Raw genomic sequence first — 18619 nt, 5'->3', positions numbered from 1 at the left:
GCCAGTCGGCCGGGTGCTTTCTGTCAGTGCCGCAGCTTTCGGGAGCCTGGTGAGCAGGGCTTAGGGGGACGGGGCAGGTGAGCAGGCAGAGGCCCCTCCTCCTGTGGCACAGGCCCAGTGGGCGGGACCCCTGCCCACTCCCCACCCCTATTTATTTCCGTTGTCTTTATGCTGTGTCGGCCAACACTTCCCAGGGTGCCACTGCCACCCACCCCAGCCAGCCGCCTGCTCCCCTGACAGCCAGCAGCTGTATATTTGACAAAGTCATTGGTATATTTTTACTTACAGGATTTTCCTTGCACTTTACCTGTTCTTTTCCCAGGGCTGACAGCACGGGCTCCAGGGCAGCGTGCCTGGCTTGGCTTCCCTTCCCCGTTGCCAGGGCCATGGCAGGACTCACCGATTCTTATTTATTTTGTCTTTTGACTTCCCAGTAGTTGAGGGGAAGGCCGATGATGTCAGGAGAGGGATGGGGGACTGAGGAGGGGGTACCTTAGGCCCCGGTGGTCAGGGAGAGGGAGGGGAGCGTGCGAGGGATGAAAACGACCTCCTGGCACCAGGCTCACCCACCCTTGGCCCCTGCCCCCAGCACCGAAGCCCAGCACTGCCCCGAGGCCCCCAGCCACTCCCCCTGCAGCTTGGTTCATACCACACAGACTCTGCCTGGACCTTCCTGTATGTCTGCCTCCTCTCTGCCCGCCTCCCCAACCCCTGCCCCTCGGGCCACCCAGCCTGCATATGTGTTCACTTTTATTTAAATAAACTTGTGTGGTAAAAGTCCATGCCATGTCTCCCTCAACTGAGCCACAGCCTGGTCTCAGTGCTTTCCTCCTGAGCAGCCGCCTCTTCAGAGGTGATGGCCGTGGAGCTCAGCACCACTGCCGTCCTCCCTCTGGCCCAGAAACCACCACTGGCTTCACCTCAGAGCCAAGCTCCGACCTGGTCCCCATCTCCCAACACTGCTGCCAGGCCTCTTAGAGAAGGCACAGGGACCCCGACCCCCAGTCCCTGAAGAGGAATGAAGTTCAAGGCCATGGCCGTGATGATGGGCAGCTCTGGGGTAATGGGGGACCTGACTGAAAGGTGCTGCATTTCAGTCTCCTTTGGGCTGGTAAGACTGCATATTGTCCCCCACCCTTGTCGAAGCTCACACACCCCACAACAGTGATCCAGATGGGGGCAAGGGCTCATGTGACAGAGCTGAGTGGGTTACAAAGAGCAAGCAGCTCTAAGCACCAAAGCCCAGAAGGACAGCAATGTCCAAGGGGTTCCTTCTACAGAACAGGCTCTAATGGGAACCAGCAGCGGGGAACTCTGTCACATTCACACAGGCCTGCGTTCCTGGTGGGCGCCCTGGCCAAGCACCATCATAACCAATGTCCTGGAGGCCCAACAGGGAACGAGGGCGCTGAAATCAATGTGGTACCAGGCCCATTCAAACAGAGCCTTGGTTGCCATATAGACCAGCTCCTCATTTACTGATGAGGGGACTGAGACCTGCATGCGACATGGCTCACTCGAGGTGGTAAAAACCAGGACTAGAATTCAGTCCTCCTGATTCATCGTTCAGGGCTCATCCCCTAATACCATAGAGGTGTGACCCCCAGAATGTTCCTCTAGCTTCAGGTAGATGTTTCCTTGCCGTCCTGAGTGTGACCAAGATACCATGGGAGTTGTGTTTCTTCCGTGGCCCTGCCCCATGACCCTCCTTCCAGACTGCCACCATTTCTCCAATGACTCCAGTTATAAGCCTGAAATAAGTAAACTATGCGTGTTCATTCCTCATTCACTTCACTTTCTCCGTTTGACTCTCACCCCCACATACAGAGACTTCTGGCCTTCTTCTATTTTTCTCCTCCAAGTTCCTTGCCTGCTTTTATTTATCTTTATGATTTTTAATTCCTGTGCCTAATTTTAAAAGGTTTTTCCTCCATTACTCCAGGTAAAGTCAAAGGATAAGGTAGTTGTTCTGCGTTGCCCAATGTTCATCTTCCAGCTGAGACCTCAGAGATGTCCACATCACAATCCCTGGAACCTCTGGCTATGTTAGGTTAGCTGGCAAAGGGAAATAAAGGAGCAGATGGAATTAAGTTGCTTATCAATTGACCTGAAAATAGGGAGAGTATCCTGGATTATCCAGGTGGGCCCAACTTAACTGCAAGGGTCCATAAAATGGGGGTGGGGGTGGGGCAGGAGGTCAGAGTGATGCAGTGTGAGGAGGACTTGACCCGCTGTTGCTGGTTTTGAAGACAGAAGGGAGCTATGAGCAAAGGAATTCGGTCAGCCTCTAGATGCTGGGAAAGACAGGGAAATATTCTCCCTGAGAGCCTCCACGAAGGACCACTGCCCTGCAGATATGGTATTTTAGCCCAGTGAGACCCTGACAGACTTCTGCCTTTCAGAACTGGAAGATAATAAGTGTGTGTTGTTTTAAACCACTAAGTTTGTGGCAATTTGTTACAGCAACAACAGGAAACTAATAGAGTGGGTCAAACTGCTTCAGTATGCTCACTCTTCTTCTTGCCCCCACACTAGACACGCAGCCATCCTCCTTGATCCAGTCTTTTGACTGTTCCCTCAAACCCTGTAAGTACCTGCCCAAGCCCACTTCCATGGCTAGGCTGCTCTTCGAACACCCAGAGCTCAGGGATGTAAAGCCGCTGCCTCCTCCCCAACCTCTGGAACACTTGGGATAGTGAACTGTAATTTTCTGTTTACACATTTGTCTCCCACACAGACTTTGAGTTCCTCTCAAGCAAGTGAGGTGTGTCTTCTAGCTCCACCTAGCACTGTGCTAGGCGCTTAAGTAGAGAAAGTGCTTAGGAAATGCTGCTGGATAAGTAAGTGAATGACTTCTAGCCCCTACATGCCAAGTTCCAACAGATGAGCTACCAGACCATTCTAAGGAACGATAGAAATAAAGCCCCTCCCCACCCTTCTATATATCTCCACCATGGAATACTCTCCTTTGCATCTATGGAAAGCCTGTTCTGTTTCTCTTCCAAAAACAGTGCCTTTTCTGTAGCCATTCATGTGACACAGAGGAGGTAGAACAAAGGGGATATTGTCAGAGTAGAGCTAAATCAATGATCTGAAAAAAATGAACTGATTAATGATCAGCTCAGGTATGGTCCTTGGCAAAAGCACTCCATCTCAGAGCTACCTGAAGCAAAATCAGCTATGATCAGGTCTGAAGGAGCTGGAGGGAAGGCAGGAAGAAGCAAGAGCTATTATCTCCCACCTCCTATCTTTTCCCCACCCCAACTCATCCTTCATATATCCCCATTTACCTTTCCAAAAGTGGATCATGCCAATTTCCTACTGGCTTCCCAGGGTCTAGAGGATAAAGTTTGAAATTGGCAAGCAAGGCCCATGACATATGGGGCTCAGATCCCTTTCCAACCTCATCACCTCCAAAGTCCATTAAGCACTGTCACATTGAACTACTTCCACTCTCCCAGCCTTGCCCTGCTGGGTCCCATCTCTAGGCCTTATCTTAAACCAATAAATCCATACAACTGGCTTGTTCTCTCCACTTGTCCTGATCCCCAACCAATGAAAATTCCTCAAGACCCATCTCAGATGCCATCTCCTTCAGGAAGCCTTCTCTAATCTCCTTCCTAAGGAATTCATTACTCTCTAAGCTATTCATCCTGGGGAAATTGGACTCCTAGTTCTTACTATAAGGACTTCTCTGTCTTGTCCCCAGTATGGCAGGTATGAATCTCATATTCAAATGTAGGCGTGTGCATGAAATAGCACATTTCCTTAACTGTGATAAATCACTTCCAGTTCACCTTCCCTCATCCTCTCCTACTGGGATGCTTCAAGTTTTGAGGACTCACATGATACTACAAGCCTGGTGGAAGGCCCTCCAGAGATAGTGAATGTGTAAGCAGTAACCTGTTTGAGTGGTTCCTCAGGTCTGGGGCTGAGGATTGATCATTCCCTGTCACAGCTGGGACTTGGGACTGTCTCTTGTGGTGGCAGTCAGAGCCCTTCTTTCACCTTGCCTGGAAGGGGAAACCCAGCCCTGACTGTCCCAGGCCCCCAGACTTTTCTCTGCCTCCTATCAGAAGAACTCTCCACTCCTAGCTTCCTACTCTCCACTCCTAGCTTCCTGCCCTCCACTCATTGCATATTCCCACAAGCTCCATCCTCTTCCTTGACCCTTCACAATAGATTTTTATAGCCCATTATACCCAAAGTTAATTCCTAGCAACAGAAACACTAGCATTTTCCTAGAAGGAAGGACGTATTTACTCTTCAGACTCTCCTGGGAGGTAAGGAGAACTATTTTCATTCCATCCTCCTTGCACAACTAGAACTGAAAGAAAAACAGAAACAGTTAAATTTCCACCGAGTCACCAATGTCTTCACACAGTAGGTGCTCAATAAAAGTATTCTGAACATAATAGCCTCCCATTTCAACATCTTTGCCAGGCTGTTTTTGGCTGCGAAGGAGCCCGAACGCCCATCAGACCCTTTGCTAGGCAGAACCCTGCAAACACGGAAAGACTACAAGTCCCAGGCTGCCTTGCGGGTGGCGTCACGCGCCGAGAGGCCCTGCGAGGAGACGTGGCAGAGCGTGGCGCGTCCGAACCGGACGGGAAAGCCCAGGGAGGTGGCCGTGGCGGGAGGGTCGGAGCCATGGCGGCCAGGACGGCGGGTGGGGGGCGCTGGGAGGTAGTGAAGAAGGGGCGGCGGCCTGGGGCCGGCGGCAGTGGTAAAGGCGGCGGAGGGGACCGCCGGGCGCTCGGGGAGGCGAATGGAGTGTGGAAGTACGACTTGACCCGTGAGTACCCACCCGGCCCGCCGCCGGCCCCGGGCCTGCACCCCCCAGGTTGTAGCGAGCAGCCACCGGAGCCCAGAGGGTCACAATACCCCTGGGCTTCTCGAGGCGCGAGCTCTTCAGCCGTTTGGTACCTCCCAGTTGAGCCGGCACTACGCCGGCGTTGTCTCTCTTGAGCCTCTCAAGAGGTAGACGCCGCGAGGTAGGTCGCTGTCCTTACCTCGCAGATGAGTAACTGAGGCTCCCCGAAGTTAGATGCCTTTCCCAGGATCATATATCGGAGGGATCCGGGATTCTGGTCTTCGGACGCTCAGCTGACTGTACACACGCCCTACCAGCTGTTCCCAGGTCCTAGCCTGGCCTCTCCTTGCAGGTGTCCGAAAGCTAGGGAGAGACATCCTGGTGCATCCTACATGTTGTCCCCTCCATAAGTAACCAGCAGGTCGGGGATGGGGATGAGGACTGGGACACACTAGGCCGTGCAGCGACAGAAATGACCCACCACACACTCTCCACATTCACCAAGTATTTTTCTAAGTGGTGCCTTTTTCCTCGAAGCATCCTGAAAGAGTGGAGAAATCTTGCCACTTGTTGATTATAGAGTTGTCACATCTGAACCAAGAGGAATTGGGATAGAACCAAGACGGGAAAATCCTGATCTCCCAGACTGGTAGCCATCCAACAAAGTAGCCAGCCCTCTGTGCCCAACTCCTCCAGTTCTCACATACTCTGATTTCCTAATGAAGAAATGCCTCATCTCTGTGAAAGCCCATGAACTCAAGAGCTGTGATGATTGAAAGAATCAACCAGGAGGGCTCCCTGCCCGGCTTCTTAAGCAGAACAGCAAGAAGGGGCTTTGAGGCAGGCTCCTCAGGGGAAGGGACCACTGCTCCTCTGAGGCCCTCGTGACTCAAGGCAGGCCCCCTTTCTCTGCCTGTCATCACTCCAGCTCCAATCCAGACGACAAGCACTCTGTACGAGCGGGGCTTTGAGAAAATCATGAAGCGGCAGAATAAGGAGCAGGTTCCACCCCCTGCTGTGGAGCCTAAAAAGCCGGGGAACAAGAAACAGACTAAGAAGGTAGCGACCCTCGCCAACCAGAACCAGAAGCAAGGCCGCTTTCGCAGCCTGGAGGAGGCACTGAAAGCTGTGAGTGTGCCCTAGACTTTAGGCAGGGAAAGAATGTTAACATGAGGTGTAGAGAAAGGGAAAGAAGCGGGAGGGGGACGGGCCTGGGGAATGTGGGACACTGCTGGTTGAGAGGAGGCATTCAGGAGAGGATGGAAACCCCAAGGGATACAGTGTTTGCACTCTGGATAGAAAAGAAATAAATTCATAGAGAAACAGATTAGTGAGAGGAGAGCCTTGAAAATCCAGGGATACCAAAGAGAGTTTAAATATACCCTTGTGGTTCCTCCTACCACGGAAGGAGTGATCTTTCATTTTCCACCTTACCTCCTATTTTTCCCCTTGAAAATGTGAAGGGTCCATCAATATTAGGCCTTGAGATCAGCAGGTACACCTGTCCTAGTCTCTAAAATCTGGCATTCTACATACTTACATTTAAAAATAGAAGTCATTTGTTCTTCCTACCACCACCTAGTTCAGCCATTTTCCCGCTTCTGCCCCTTTACTGTACACCCACAATTCACCATGAGGGGCCTGTGTTCCTGGCAGCTGGACATGGCAGCTCTGCAGAGGGAACTGGACAAGAGCCAGAGCGTGTTCTCTGGGAACCCATCCGTGTGGTTGAAGGACCTGGCCAGCTATCTCAACTACAAGCTCCAAGTACCTCCAAGTGAACCCACACTAAGCCAGCATACTCACGGTCAGTTCTCCCAACTCCCTCAAGCTCAGACAAGTTCAAGAAAATTGTGAAAGGGCTGTATGTAAGCACTTCACTTAGTGACTGAGTCCAGTGTCCCCTACTGCTTTGATTTACATGGATGATTTGCCTATTGTCAAATCATCATGGCTTGAAAGTTTCTGGGCCTCATTGAAATAAGGAGGATGCCAGCCACAGTGCAATGACCTGTGCCTCCACCTACAGTTCTCAGGGAGCAAACGAGAGCTCTCAGAGCTGGCAGAGGCTCCAGGTCATGGCACTCACGGGAGGCCTATCGGCCCCAGATTATCCCTACAGCTTGGTGAGCCGGGAGCTGCGTGGGATCATCCGAGGGCTACTGGCGAAGGCAGCAGGGTGCCTGGAGCTCTTTTTTGACCACTGTCTGTTCACCATGCTACAAGAACTGGATAAGACACCAGGTGAGAGGGGCCTGTGAGGAATAGCCCAGCCCCGTCTTGGGAGCCTACTCCCTTTTTCCTGCTTCCAGAGTAGCTAGATGGTTCTGTTTCCAGTAGAGAAACATGCTAATTCCAATACTCTGGGAAAGGGAGGAGGAAGTTAGGACTTCCTGGGCCTGAGTTCTGGGCTCTCAGCTGCCAAAAGGGAGACTACAGTTTGGGATGTAGGTCTGAGAACATACATCTCTCTAGGGGAGTCACTACATGGTTACCGCATCTGTATCCAGGCCATTCTGCAAGACAAACCCAAGATTGCCACCACGAACCTGGGCAAGGTGAGCTCAGGGTTGTGGGGACATTAGGAGGCTGGGACTGAGGAAGCTGGGAAGAATCTACACTGTTAGACCCAATTAAGGGGTAGTGGGAGACCTTCTGAGACCAGTAATAACAGCTAACGCCGTTAGCGCTTATTGTATCTACTTTGTATATATATGAGGCAGGTACTGCTGTTATTCCCGTTTTATAGATGAGAAGATTGAGCCACAGAGGGGTTCAGTAACTTTCCTAGAGTTGGTCAACTAGTAAGTGGAAAATATGGGTGAAGGCCACAGCGGTGCCAGAGCCTGTGCTCTGAGTCACTCCACCACACTCCCGTACTGCTCCACTGTCCTGCCTACCCCTTCTCTCCAAGCTGGCATCTCTCTTCCTCCCTGGCTTTCGGGATGCTCCTAGTGCTTTGCCCTTTCCCATCCTGCCTCCCTCACCGGTCTCCTCAGTTCCTGGAACTGCTGAGGTCCCACCAGAGCCGACCAGCGAAGTGTCTGACCATCATGTGGGCCCTGGGTCAAGCAGGTTTTGCGAACCTCACCGAGGGACTGAAAGGTAATGAGGAAGTGGGGAAGAAAGAAGGATGGTTTGGGAACCAGAAAGCTCCTCTTTAATGTCCCCAGTGGATTCAATCCTGAGGCTTCCTCCCTGACCTTTTCAGTGTGGCTGGGGATCATGCTGCCTGTGCTGGGCATCAAGTCTCTGTCTCCTTTCGCCATTGCCTACCTAGATCGGCTGCTCCTGTGAGTGATGGCAGGGCCAGGGGCAGGGAGAAGTGCGGATCAGCAAGGGGAAGGCCCAGGGTGTTGGCAGGTGGCTATTTCAGCAAAATGGGATGCTGTGATCCTGGTTTCCTTAGATAGGAGGAAAATCAAGACCAGCTCCTTCCAACTCAGGATGTGATGGTCAAGAAGGAAAGAGAGAGAGCCCTTAAGGGGTGGGGAATGGGGTAGAGTTTATGTCCTTTTTCCTAGATGATGTTCTCAGCTGGGACCGTGGTCTGGGTAGGTGGTCCCTAGTAAACCTGTTTCTTTCTTCCTCCATAGGATGCACCCCAACCTCACCAAGGGCTTTGGCATGATTGGCCCCAAGGACTTCTTCCCACTTCTGGACTTTGCCTATATGCCCAACAACTCCCTGACTCCCAGGTAGGACTGCCCTGGGGCACAACCTGCTGTGAAGGATCCCAGCAGAGGGTTAGTAGGAGACAGTATGGTCCTGTCCCTTCTCCTCCAGCCACCCTAGGTCTGAGATTATCAGCCTGCAAGTTCAAGGGGCCAGGGAACCCCTGCAATTATATGGCCCTTAAGTGTGATTGGCATATGGGCATTTTCCTGGGGAGAGGACTCGAAGCAAATTTTCCAAGGAGTCTGTGGGTCTAGAAAGATTCAGAACTATTGCAACGTCCTTAGTGACTCCCCACCTGTCAGGCAGGGTACAGACTCTGAGGCAGGCAGAAGGGATACAGGGCACAGGTCCATTCAGAGCCTGTGCCTGACTCTGCTCTCAACCCCCCACAGCCTGCAGGAGCAGCTGTGTCAGCTCTACCCACGGCTCAAGGTGCTGGCATTCGGAGCAAAGCCGGAATCCACCCTGCATACCTACTTCCCCTCCTTCCTGTCCAGAGCCACTCCCAGCTGCCCTCCAGAGATGAAAAAAGAGGTGAGGAAATGGTGGGAGCTCCTTTTTCCTTCCCAGGAGTCTGCTGCATCAGTCCCTGTATGCTGACAAAGGCCCTGCTTCAGGGAGCCCACTTCCAGGGCATCCCCTTAGCTCACTCCTGACAGCTGCCTGCCCTGCTACCTCACTCTCTGCCCTCAGTTAGATGGAGTTGAAACAGCACATTCAGGTCTGACCAGTCTCTGACGTCCTGCCCCTTGCAGACAAGTGAACTTTGAGCTCAGGAGCCCCAGCCTCCCCCTTTATAGCCTCTTGGAGGTTTCTGGGGCCTGGGCACAATTTCTTCATCCCTTAGGGTGGACTTGTTACCAGGGTGGCCTCACTTAGAAGAGGGGGATTGCCTCCCAGTACTCTCCCCGCCACCAGCTCCATGCCCAGCAGTCTCTCCCTTCTCCTGTCCCCTGTGCAGCTCCTGAGCAGCCTGACTGAGTGCCTGATGGTGGACCCCCTCAGCACCAGCGTCTGGAGGCAGCTGTACCCCAAACATCTGTCACAGTCCAGGCAGGTGGCAGTGAGGGGGGTCGCCTGCCTCTTAGCCACACAAAGAGGCCTTAATTCACACTTCCTGGTGTGTCCCTGTCCTAGAGGAGAAGAGGAACATTTGTCACTGTTGTTCAGGCTTATGCCTCTCAAGTTTAGTGGGAACGTTGCTGGGAGGCCTCTAGGGAGCAGCTCCTCTGTGGGTGGGATGTGGAGTCTTTCAGCCTGAAGGAGTGGGGAGTCTCGTGGAGGGCAGGAGGGTGGGAGGGGCCAAGCAGGCCCCCTGATTGGAAGGGGTTGTGCTTTTCCCACAGTCTGCTGCTGGAGCACTTGCTCAGGTCCTGGGAGCAGATTCCCAAGAAGGTGAGGAGCTGGGAGGACATGGCAGGCTGAGCCTCATCTGGGTTCTGGGTTCATACCCCTCAGCCACTGGCCCCCCCCCCCTTTCTGAGAAGGTGCTCTGTTAGCACATCTGGCATGGAAAGGAAGCAGACTGGAATCTCAGGGTTTCCTCCCGGGCCAAATCTTATGTTCTCAGCCCAGACTTTTCTTGTCCTATAGACGCAGAAGTCTTTGCAAGAAACCATTCAGTCCTTCAAGCTTACCAACCAGGAGCTGCTAAGGAAGGGCAGCTGCAGCAACCAGGAGGTCACCACCTGTGACATGGCCTGCAAGGTGCCAGCGCGCAGCCCTCCCTAACACACCGTTCTGCATCTGTCTCGGCACACCCTAGGCTGGGCCGGTATCACATTCCTGCCCTGCTTGTCCCTGGAGCTCCTACTACCTCTGGGGCAATGTGAGGGCCTGATCCTTTTCCTGGAAGGCCTAGCCTGAGGCCTGTCTTAGGAGGCAGGGACCAGCCCCTCTCCCTTCTGACCGCTGCTCCCTACCCTTTCTCCTTCTAGAGGCTGTTGCAGCAGGCACGGGGCTTCCGACTGCCCTGGACACGGCTACTCCTGTTGGTGCTGGTCTTTGCCATAGGTTTCCTGTGCCACGACTTCCGGTCACACAGCTCTTTCCAAGGTGAGCAGGGATTGGCAGGCGAGGGAGACACCACAGGGCTCTCCATGGGGCCTCTGTGGGGATACAGAGCTGGGTGTAGCACTCCCCACTCCCAGCATACACCACGAGACAAACACTTTTCAGACACGTTTTTCTGTCCACAACTATGACATTACCAGTTCAGGTCTGACTAGTGCTTTGCAGTATAGAAATGCTTGCATATTCACAGTCTCATTTGAGTAGATATTATCTCCTTTTTAACCTCTGAGGAAGTTGAGACTCAGAAAGATTCACCAGTTAGCATAAGATCACCTGGTGAGTAGAATGGCTGACCCTCAAACCCGAAGCTTCCTGACACCTCAGTCCAGGGCTCCACATGGCTGTACCCTTCCTGCTCCCCTGGCTTGCATCCCTCTCTCCAGGCGTGCTCCCGAGCAGACTGGAGCCAGCTCTGTGGCCCCGTAAGCACACTAAGTTCTGCCCTATCCCTTACTTGGCCTGCTCTGGTGCCTGTAGTGTCTGTCTCCCCAGTCCCTGTTCCCCTCACCTCCCAGCTCATCTGAGACTCCCTTTGTTCAGCCTCCCTTTCTGGCTGGTTGCTTCACTCATCTGGTTTTTTGCCTGCTGGCCAACAAGCGTGTATGAGGATCTACTCCTACAGCCTGCAAGGCTACAGGTGAGCACCTCCCAGGGAGAGGAGGGGCAGGTGGGAGAGAAGGCTTGCATATTCCTGTGGTGACAGCATTGACAATCAGTGGGAAGTGATTATGGTTTTCTTTCTCAAAGCCTCCCTTGCCCCAGCTATTCTTAGGGAGCCAGGCTGCATGGGGAAACTCAAGAGACCTCCTTTCTTCTGTCTTCTCCTACAGCTGGCTAGAGGAGACATTGCCGGCCTGGGGCTCCCATCTGCTGACCATGGTGAGGCCCAGCTTACGGCTGGCCTGGACCCACACCAATGCCACAGTCAGCTTCCTTTCTGCCCACTGTGCCTCCCACCTTGCCTGGTTTGGTGACAGCCTCACCAGCCTCTCCCAGAGGGTAAGCCAGAGACAGATCAGAGAAGGGCTGGTTTCGCCAGGGGTTGAGTTCTTGGGAAGGTGCAGCCCCACATGGACTGCATTTCCCGGGCCCTCTAACCCCTTCTGTTCTCCACGGTCCAGCTACAGATCCAGTTCCCCGATGCCCTGAACCAGCTGCTCCATTCTCTGAGGGAGCTGCTCCTGTTTCTTTACCAGAATGTCCTACTGCCCATGTGGCACATGCTGCTTGAGGCCTTGTCCCGGGTGCAAGAGCACTGCCACAAGGCATGCAGGTGAGACCCCCATCCAGGGCTCCAGCCCTGTGGCCCCATGCCCTTCTCCAGGGACAAGCCTTCCCTGTTCAGTCTCTTACTCTGTCCTGCCCCCTGCTCATCCCCTGGCCACTCTGGGAGCGGGTTGTGGGTCTGCACTGCAGCCCAGTCACTTAACACAGGTGAATACGTATCACCACTTCCCAACCCCGACACATGTTCTGCTTTCCTCCCAGAGGTGAGGTGACCTGGGACTGCCTGAAGACACAGCTCAGTGAGGCTGTCCACTGGACCTGGCTTTGCTTACAGGACATTACAGTGGCTTTCTTGGACTGGGCACTTACCATGATCTCCCAGCAGTAGGCCCTGCTCCCCGTCTGGAACAGACCATCTGAGACTGCTGCAGGGTAGCAGGTGGCAGTTCTGCATGGTAGTCTTTGTTACTTGGTGCCTATAAGTTCTCTCTCCTAGGCAAGTGGCTGGCTGCCTCTGCCTCAGTTCTTCCATCTCTGGCGGCAACTGAGCCCAAAAGTAGCTCAGCCTCCTACCCACGATTCCACTGACCACTTCTCTGCCTGATTGCACATAGCTCCCAGCCTCTGACCTTGGGCTGGTGGCCTCTCTCGTCTCCTCTCTTGTCTCCTGCTCACCACTTCCCTCTCTCTTATTCCTGAAGCCTCAAACAGCTTGTTTCCAAAAATGTGAGACTCCAACAAGTGGCTTCTGCTTTCTTCTGACAAATGAGTCCTACTCCCAGACCTTAGCCACAGCAGGAAAAAGAAAAGGACCTCCAGAAGAATACAGCACCACAGTGGGCAGTAGGAGCTTCACCTCTGCCCACAGCCTGGGTGTGGCTGTCAGTGGACATGGAGGCCTGGGTGGAAAATGCTCATCTTAGGTCCTTCAAGGCCCCTCAATGCCTCTTCCATCGTATCTCTTCCACTTCCTCACTCTCCATTCCCCTTCAGTGCCGGGAGTCTCTGCCTCAGTATTCAGCCTCTCTCCGCTGCCCACCACCACTGTCTTTATGGAGAGCAGAGCCCAGGTAGTCATGTGCCTTGGGCCCAGGAAATCTTGCAACAGCCTGTTGAGACAGGATGCAGCATGTGGCTCATGGGTATGTCTACTTGGTGGAATAAAGGACACATTTGATTTCTAGCTTTCCTCTGTGCATCTTCATACAGGAATTCTCATAGTTGTGGGCGAAACAACAAAATTTGGGCACCTGCATGTTCTTTGCCCCCTGCACTTCTGGAGGTCATAGCCACTGGCTGTAGTTGAGCCTCTGGCAAGGAAAGCCCCCATCCATCATTCTAAAGTTTGGCCTATTGAGGGCTCTAGACACACTCCTCTTGCTCACGTGTTGTCTCACTTGTCCTAGTGATTCCTGTCCCAAGGTTTGCTTTGGTAGCCTGAGTATTTTATGCTTTGAAAAGCAGGGGAGAGTTTCCTAGGGGAATTCTTGGCTAGTGATCAGGGAGTGTCTTCTTTGCCAGGACCTTAATTTATTAATTGGTTTATTTTATAGGCAGTGAGTGAAAGATTTAGAATTCCAAGAGACATACGAGTCAAGGGTTTATCACCAGTCCCTTTTAATTTTTAACTTGGGACTGTAATAAGTCAGCTAAGTGCATAGGTTTTCAGTTCTCAACTCAAGTTTCCTTGACTATTTCAAAATACAAGCAGTGCCCACTCCAACTCCAGGGGCTGATTTCTGCTTCCACCATAAACCCCTAAGAGATGTCCAGCAGGGATGAGGGCCAGCCACCACTTTCCTTCTCAGAAACTGCCCTGAGATGCTACTTCAGTAAGATTATAAAGTAGCAAGTATAGAAAAATCTTGGCACAAAGCAAAGTCATGAGGACTATAGCATCTCACATTTTTGTTCCCTTTCCTTGTTAGGACATAACCACATTGCCAAGTTGGGCAGAACCCTGCTCTTCTCGTGGTAGTCAGCCATGACTATTTTTCCCAGGAAAAAACCCTGCCTGGCAAAGGACCAAGGTTCAGGACTGCTAGGCAGGACTGCCCAAGGGTCCCGAAACATGTTCCATTGCCTCAGTACTTCCTTACCAATCAGAAACAGATGCACTCAATTCCTAAGAATAGTGAATCCTTGTAACTGGCCTGCATTCAAGGCAAGCTGAAGAAAGGGGACTGATGTGGGCCTAGATTGGCACCAGCACAGACAAATAAAATGATAACACTCTGTCCTACAGTGACATTGAGTCCAACCAAGGCTGCTGGACTGAATTCTTTTAATCCAGCAACTCAAGAGAATCTCACAAGTGCTTCACTGGTTTCTAATGTGTGTACTGTTTTTCCCTTTGGGGTTCATTTAATTTCTGACATACAATCTTAGTGTGCAACATTTTTCCTTTAACTCAGATTAACTCGAGTCTCCACAGCCTCTCACAGGGACACTGACCCCTTTAATTAGCTTTATTCGATAGAGTGGTTTGATCTGATACTGGAATTGTCCTAATTTTTATTCTGTCAGTAGTCCCAACACTGTACTGGCTGGCTGTTAATAGTCAAACCAGACATCCAGATGTTTCATTGTTGCATAACTGTCAACAAACAGAAATCCAAGCTGAGCCAGTGAGTTGAACCAGTGTGGACCGGTGGAGTACACTGACAGTTGGAGTTACTGTAAGAACAGAAATAAACTGACACCTCAAGGATCGTGTCTAGACATTTTAACTTTCCTTTTCACACACAGCTGGAGTTCTACAGATAACATATCATATGTAACTGAAGGGCAGTTTGAATATGGTTATCTCTCACAACTTAGTTATTACCAGTTCTTACATGGACTCACAAATTATACCACGACTCATTAGGAACACTTCTTTACATTTCTCTAAGTCTTAAAGCATGGTTTTGGTTTCTTCTGGCTACTTGTACCCAGCACACAGCTTCAGCTTTACAGCAGGGCAGCTTTCTGGGGAGCCCGACTTAGTATGGATAGATAATGTTGCTGGACTCACCTGCGGCATTGCCCGTCCATTCTCAATGCCACCGCTCTTAGAATGGAGTGTTTCACAGAGATGGGCATGCCTGCCCTGCCCTATTCCAGAATGACTCAGTTGTTCAATTACACAGAAATTTCCATGGTTGGATGACCTCTGAGTATTTTAATATACCTTATCTCTCCTAAAGGAGTTTGGATTTAAGTGAACACTTAAAAGTGATTTCATCCTTTTTCTACATAATCTTCATGGTTCTGCTCCCAAAAGGACCTGAAGGGACAAAGGACCTTGCATTTCCCTACGTGGCATTCCGTTTTTACTTTCATTGTCCAGACTTGAGGTGTAAGAAGGAATTTGGGGGCAGGCAGGGGGAGCTTTTACCTTTCAGGGTATGAGTGAGTATTAATTGAATAGTGAATATTCTCCCTATTAATAAAAACATTGAATTCAGACACATGTCTTGCTATAATTTTTCACTGTTAGCACAGAAGTTATTGATGTTTTAATAAATTTTATTTTTTACAGCAGTTTTAAGTTCACATCAAAACTGTGCAAGAAGTACACTCCCCTTGCTCTACACTTGTACAACTTCCCCCACTGCCAACATCAGTGACCCTATGCTGACACGTCACGATCACCTGAAGTCTATAGTTAACATTAATCAGATTTTGTATGACTTCAATCTTTTAATATTTATTAAGACTTGTTACCTAACATGTGCACTATTCTGGAGAATGTTCCATGTATACACTTGGGAAGAATGTGTATTCTGCTGTTAGGCGGAATGTTCTGTGTAGGTGTGTTTGGTCTAGTTGATACGTTGATCAAGGCTCCACTTCTTTACTGAGCTTACATAAATACATTCTTAATGTTAAAGAACTCTTACAAGTCAGTAAGAAAAGCACTAAACAACAATAAAAATATGGATAAAAGACAATTCATAAAGGAAATGCAAATGAACAATAGACTTGGAAAAAGAAAAGTTCATTTCATTGATGAAGTACAAACTTAAAATAAGATGCCACTTACTGTTGCCTATCATGTTAACAAAGTTTTTTTTTTTTAAGTGATACTATGCTCAGTGAATGCTATGATAGAAATTAGTATAATGTTTCTGGGAAGTAATTTGGTAATATTTATCAAAAGCCTTAAAAGTTTCATACTGTTTAACCAAGTAATTCCACTCCTATGATTGTATTCTAGAGATAGAGAAGTAAACAGAAATAGGACAAAGATTTATATACAAGAAGATTTATTGTAGCAGTATTAATAGTGAGAATTTGGATTTAAACTGTGTCCAACAATAAGATGAATATTTCAATAAATTTTGGTATAAAGTAAAAGATGGCAAATGGCTATTCAAATTGTGATTTCAAAGAATCTTTAATGTCATAGGAAAATGCTTATTAATTGAGTTCACTTTATTGAAACATCAGCTATAATAAAAAAATACAAAAAGTGTTGGCAAGAATCTGGAGAAACTGGAACCCTCCGACATTGGTGGTGGTAATGTAAATTTGTTCAACTGCTGTGGAAAAGTTTGGTGGTTCCTCAAAGAGTGAAACATATAATTAGCATAAAACTCAGCAATTCCATTTCTAGGAATACACCCAAGAGAAGTGAAAAAGTGTATCTACACACTTTAACACAAATGTTTATAGCAGTATTATTCATTGAAGTCAAAATGTGGAAATAGGCCAAACATCTATCAACAGAAGAATGGATAAACAAAGGAATGGAATATTATGTAGCAGTAAAAAGGGATGAAGTACTGATACATGCTACAATTTGGATGAACCCTGAAAACATTATGATAAATAAAAGAAATCAGATACAAAATGTCACATATTTTATGAGTTCCTTTATATGAAGTTTCCAGAATAGGCAAATCCGTAGAGACAGAAAGCAGATTAGTTGTTGCCAGGGGCTGGGGGATGTAGGGGTGGGAGTGATTACTTAAAGGGTACAGAGTGTTCTAGGGTGATTTTTTTTTTTTTTAAGTTTCGAAACTAGAGAGACGTAATCGTTTATACAACATTGTGAATGCACTAAATGCTACTGAATTGTTCATACTTTAGTTAACTGTGTTATGTGACTTTTACTCAAAACAAACAAACAAACAAAAACAATTAAATATGTTCTTCTACCCCTGACTCCCTCAAGAAAGAGGAGTGAGATAGCGCGCGCGCTAAACGCCGCTCCAAGAAAACTATACCAAGCTAACGCTCTCGCACACATGGTAGCATTTGCAGCAGCAGAAATGAAGTTAAATCAAGAAATACATGGGAAGATGTTAACCTCCTGCTTTGTGGATGGACGCAATTGTGAATGAACCCCGTTCTGTGACAACAGAAAACTTGGATTTAAAGCTCAGCCTGAAATAACAAACAAAGCTCAGGCTGAGAAAACCCATAAAACGTTGGAGCTTCAAGGGGCTTGAATCCCCTGCCCGATCTGGATTTGCCCAGGGCGACTGTGACTCCAGGTAGCACAGGAGGTTGCCGCAGAGCTGGCAATGGAGACTAGGCGTCCCCGCACACCCACTCCGCCACACTGTGAGGCAAAGCTCCATAGACGAGTTGGGTTTTAGGCTTTTTGTTGTTGTTGTTTTAAAATCCCGGGAGATTTCGTAGGCAAAGTATTGTCGACTGGCATGCCAGGCGCCTGGAAAGAGAGATGCAGGTGTGAGGCGGGCAGAGCGGAGGCCGAGTGGATGCCAGCTGCCGGGACTCTCCGCCCGGTCCAGGGCCCCGCCCGCAGTCGCTAATCCGGGGCAACCCGCGCCCTGCGCCGCCCGGCCCGCCTCCAGGAGCTCGGTGGTTTGTATCTTTCTTGTTCATAGGAGAAAGAGATCCTGACAAAGTGTGGGTTAATTGAAGAAATGAATGTCCTTCACATCAGGAGGGCAGTAGGATTTTATTGGCGCCCCTGGAGATGCCGGAGGGAAATGTGGAGCAGAGATAGAGAATACGCCGTCCGCCTTGCAAACCGGCATGCGCTTGGCGATTGTACAGCTCGTGTGCGTACCGGCCCCGCTGGAGAAACGCGGCCCAGAGTTAGCCTTGTGGGCCGTCTCTAAGCGTCCGCCTTTCCTGTAGCCACGGCGGGTGGAGGTTGTGGGTATCGTTTTGTAAAAAGCAAGGAAACGGAAGAGAAGTTTATTGCCCGTGTTTCCCTCCACCAGGGCTGGAAAGTGGGTCTTTTGGCAACATCATTTGCTCTCACTTCTGTCTCCGGCTTCATCTGTTCTTGGTAGACTGGAGGAACTCCGCTCAGGCGAGCTCCTTTTGAAGATGGAGACCAGGATTCCCCCAAATTATTGAGACCCTGGAATAGTACGGCCTCAGTAAGTATTAGAGGACAGTCTCCGGGCCGTTGGAGAGCCGGGGCCTTCGATAGCTCAGTTGGTAGAGCGGAGGACTGTAGTGTATCAAACCTTGGCAATCCTTAGGTCGCTGGTTCGATTCCGGCTCGAAGGACTTCGCGTGAAATTTTTAACATTCCTCCCTTTCATGGGAGGAAAGCTTTACAACGAAAGTCCATTGTTCATTTGCATGAGCACCGCCAATGTTCCGTGAAACATATAATGCAGTTAAGTAGTCAAGGCATAGGTAACCTGTTGTGGGTTACATCCAAAGGAATGTTAACCTGTGCTTTTAAATAGAGCTTTATTATTGCATATATATAGTTTAAAAAATCTTGCCGACGGTAAATGAATGTACTGTATTGTGGTGAGTCCAATGGTCAGCGTACACCCCAGAAAAACCTGTAAGGCAAAGGAAACGAAGTCGACACCAGCTGGGGGATTAGCTCAAATGGTAGAGCGCTCG

The 18619-nt window shown here is 49.9% G+C and overlaps 1 protein-coding gene and 1 non-coding gene across 3 annotated transcripts; both read left to right on the top strand.

Annotated features, from left to right (window-relative positions):
- Positions 1-4599: 4599 nt before the first annotated feature.
- On the top strand, positions 4600-12974 carry TMEM214 (transmembrane protein 214). 2 transcript variants are annotated; one of them, XM_006197189.4, is made up of 17 exons: positions 4600-4795; positions 5742-5941; positions 6470-6620; positions 6923-7057; positions 7289-7371; positions 7813-7918; positions 8025-8106; positions 8410-8511; positions 8884-9025; positions 9453-9544; positions 9838-9886; positions 10085-10198; positions 10429-10546; positions 11105-11201; positions 11395-11563; positions 11686-11837; positions 12053-12974. In XM_006197189.4, the coding sequence occupies exons 1-17, from the start codon at positions 4651-4653 to the stop codon at positions 12177-12179; spliced, it is 2064 nt and encodes a 687-aa protein (XP_006197251.1). In that variant the 5' UTR covers positions 4600-4650; the 3' UTR covers positions 12180-12974. The 2 variants fall into 2 exon arrangements, with proteins under 2 accessions (XP_006197251.1, XP_072794167.1); XM_072938066.1 differs by lacking the exon at positions 4600-4795 and adding an exon at positions 4882-4994 and having other exon boundaries at positions 12053-12397.
- Positions 12975-18178: 5204 nt separating this feature from the next.
- TRNAY-GUA (transfer RNA tyrosine (anticodon GUA)) lies at positions 18179-18268 on the top strand. Its single transcript is given in 2 exon segments — positions 18179-18215; positions 18233-18268. It is a non-coding gene; the product is annotated as a tRNA-Tyr (tRNA).
- The last annotated feature ends 351 nt before the right edge of the window (positions 18269-18619 follow it).

This window comes from Vicugna pacos, chromosome 15, assembly GCF_048564905.1.
Source record: "Vicugna pacos chromosome 15, VicPac4, whole genome shotgun sequence".
Lineage (NCBI taxonomy): Eukaryota > Metazoa > Chordata > Mammalia > Artiodactyla > Camelidae > Vicugna > Vicugna pacos.
Note: the sequence above shows the minus strand (reverse complement) of the source record. Positions and strands in the feature narration are given on the sequence as shown.

Bases quoted from the DNA above. Each gene is read 5' to 3' on its own strand.
- TMEM214 (XM_006197189.4), top strand. From the start codon at position 4,651: ATGGCGGCCAGGACGGCGGGTGGGGGGCGCTGGGAGGTAGTGAAGAAG. The intron at 4,796-5,741 runs GTGAGTACCCAC...TCATCACTCCAG, and splicing joins GTGGAAGTACGACTTGACCC to CTCCAATCCAGACGACAAGC. The intron at 9,545-9,837 runs GCAGGTGGCAGT...CTTTTCCCACAG, and splicing joins AAACATCTGTCACAGTCCAG to TCTGCTGCTGGAGCACTTGC.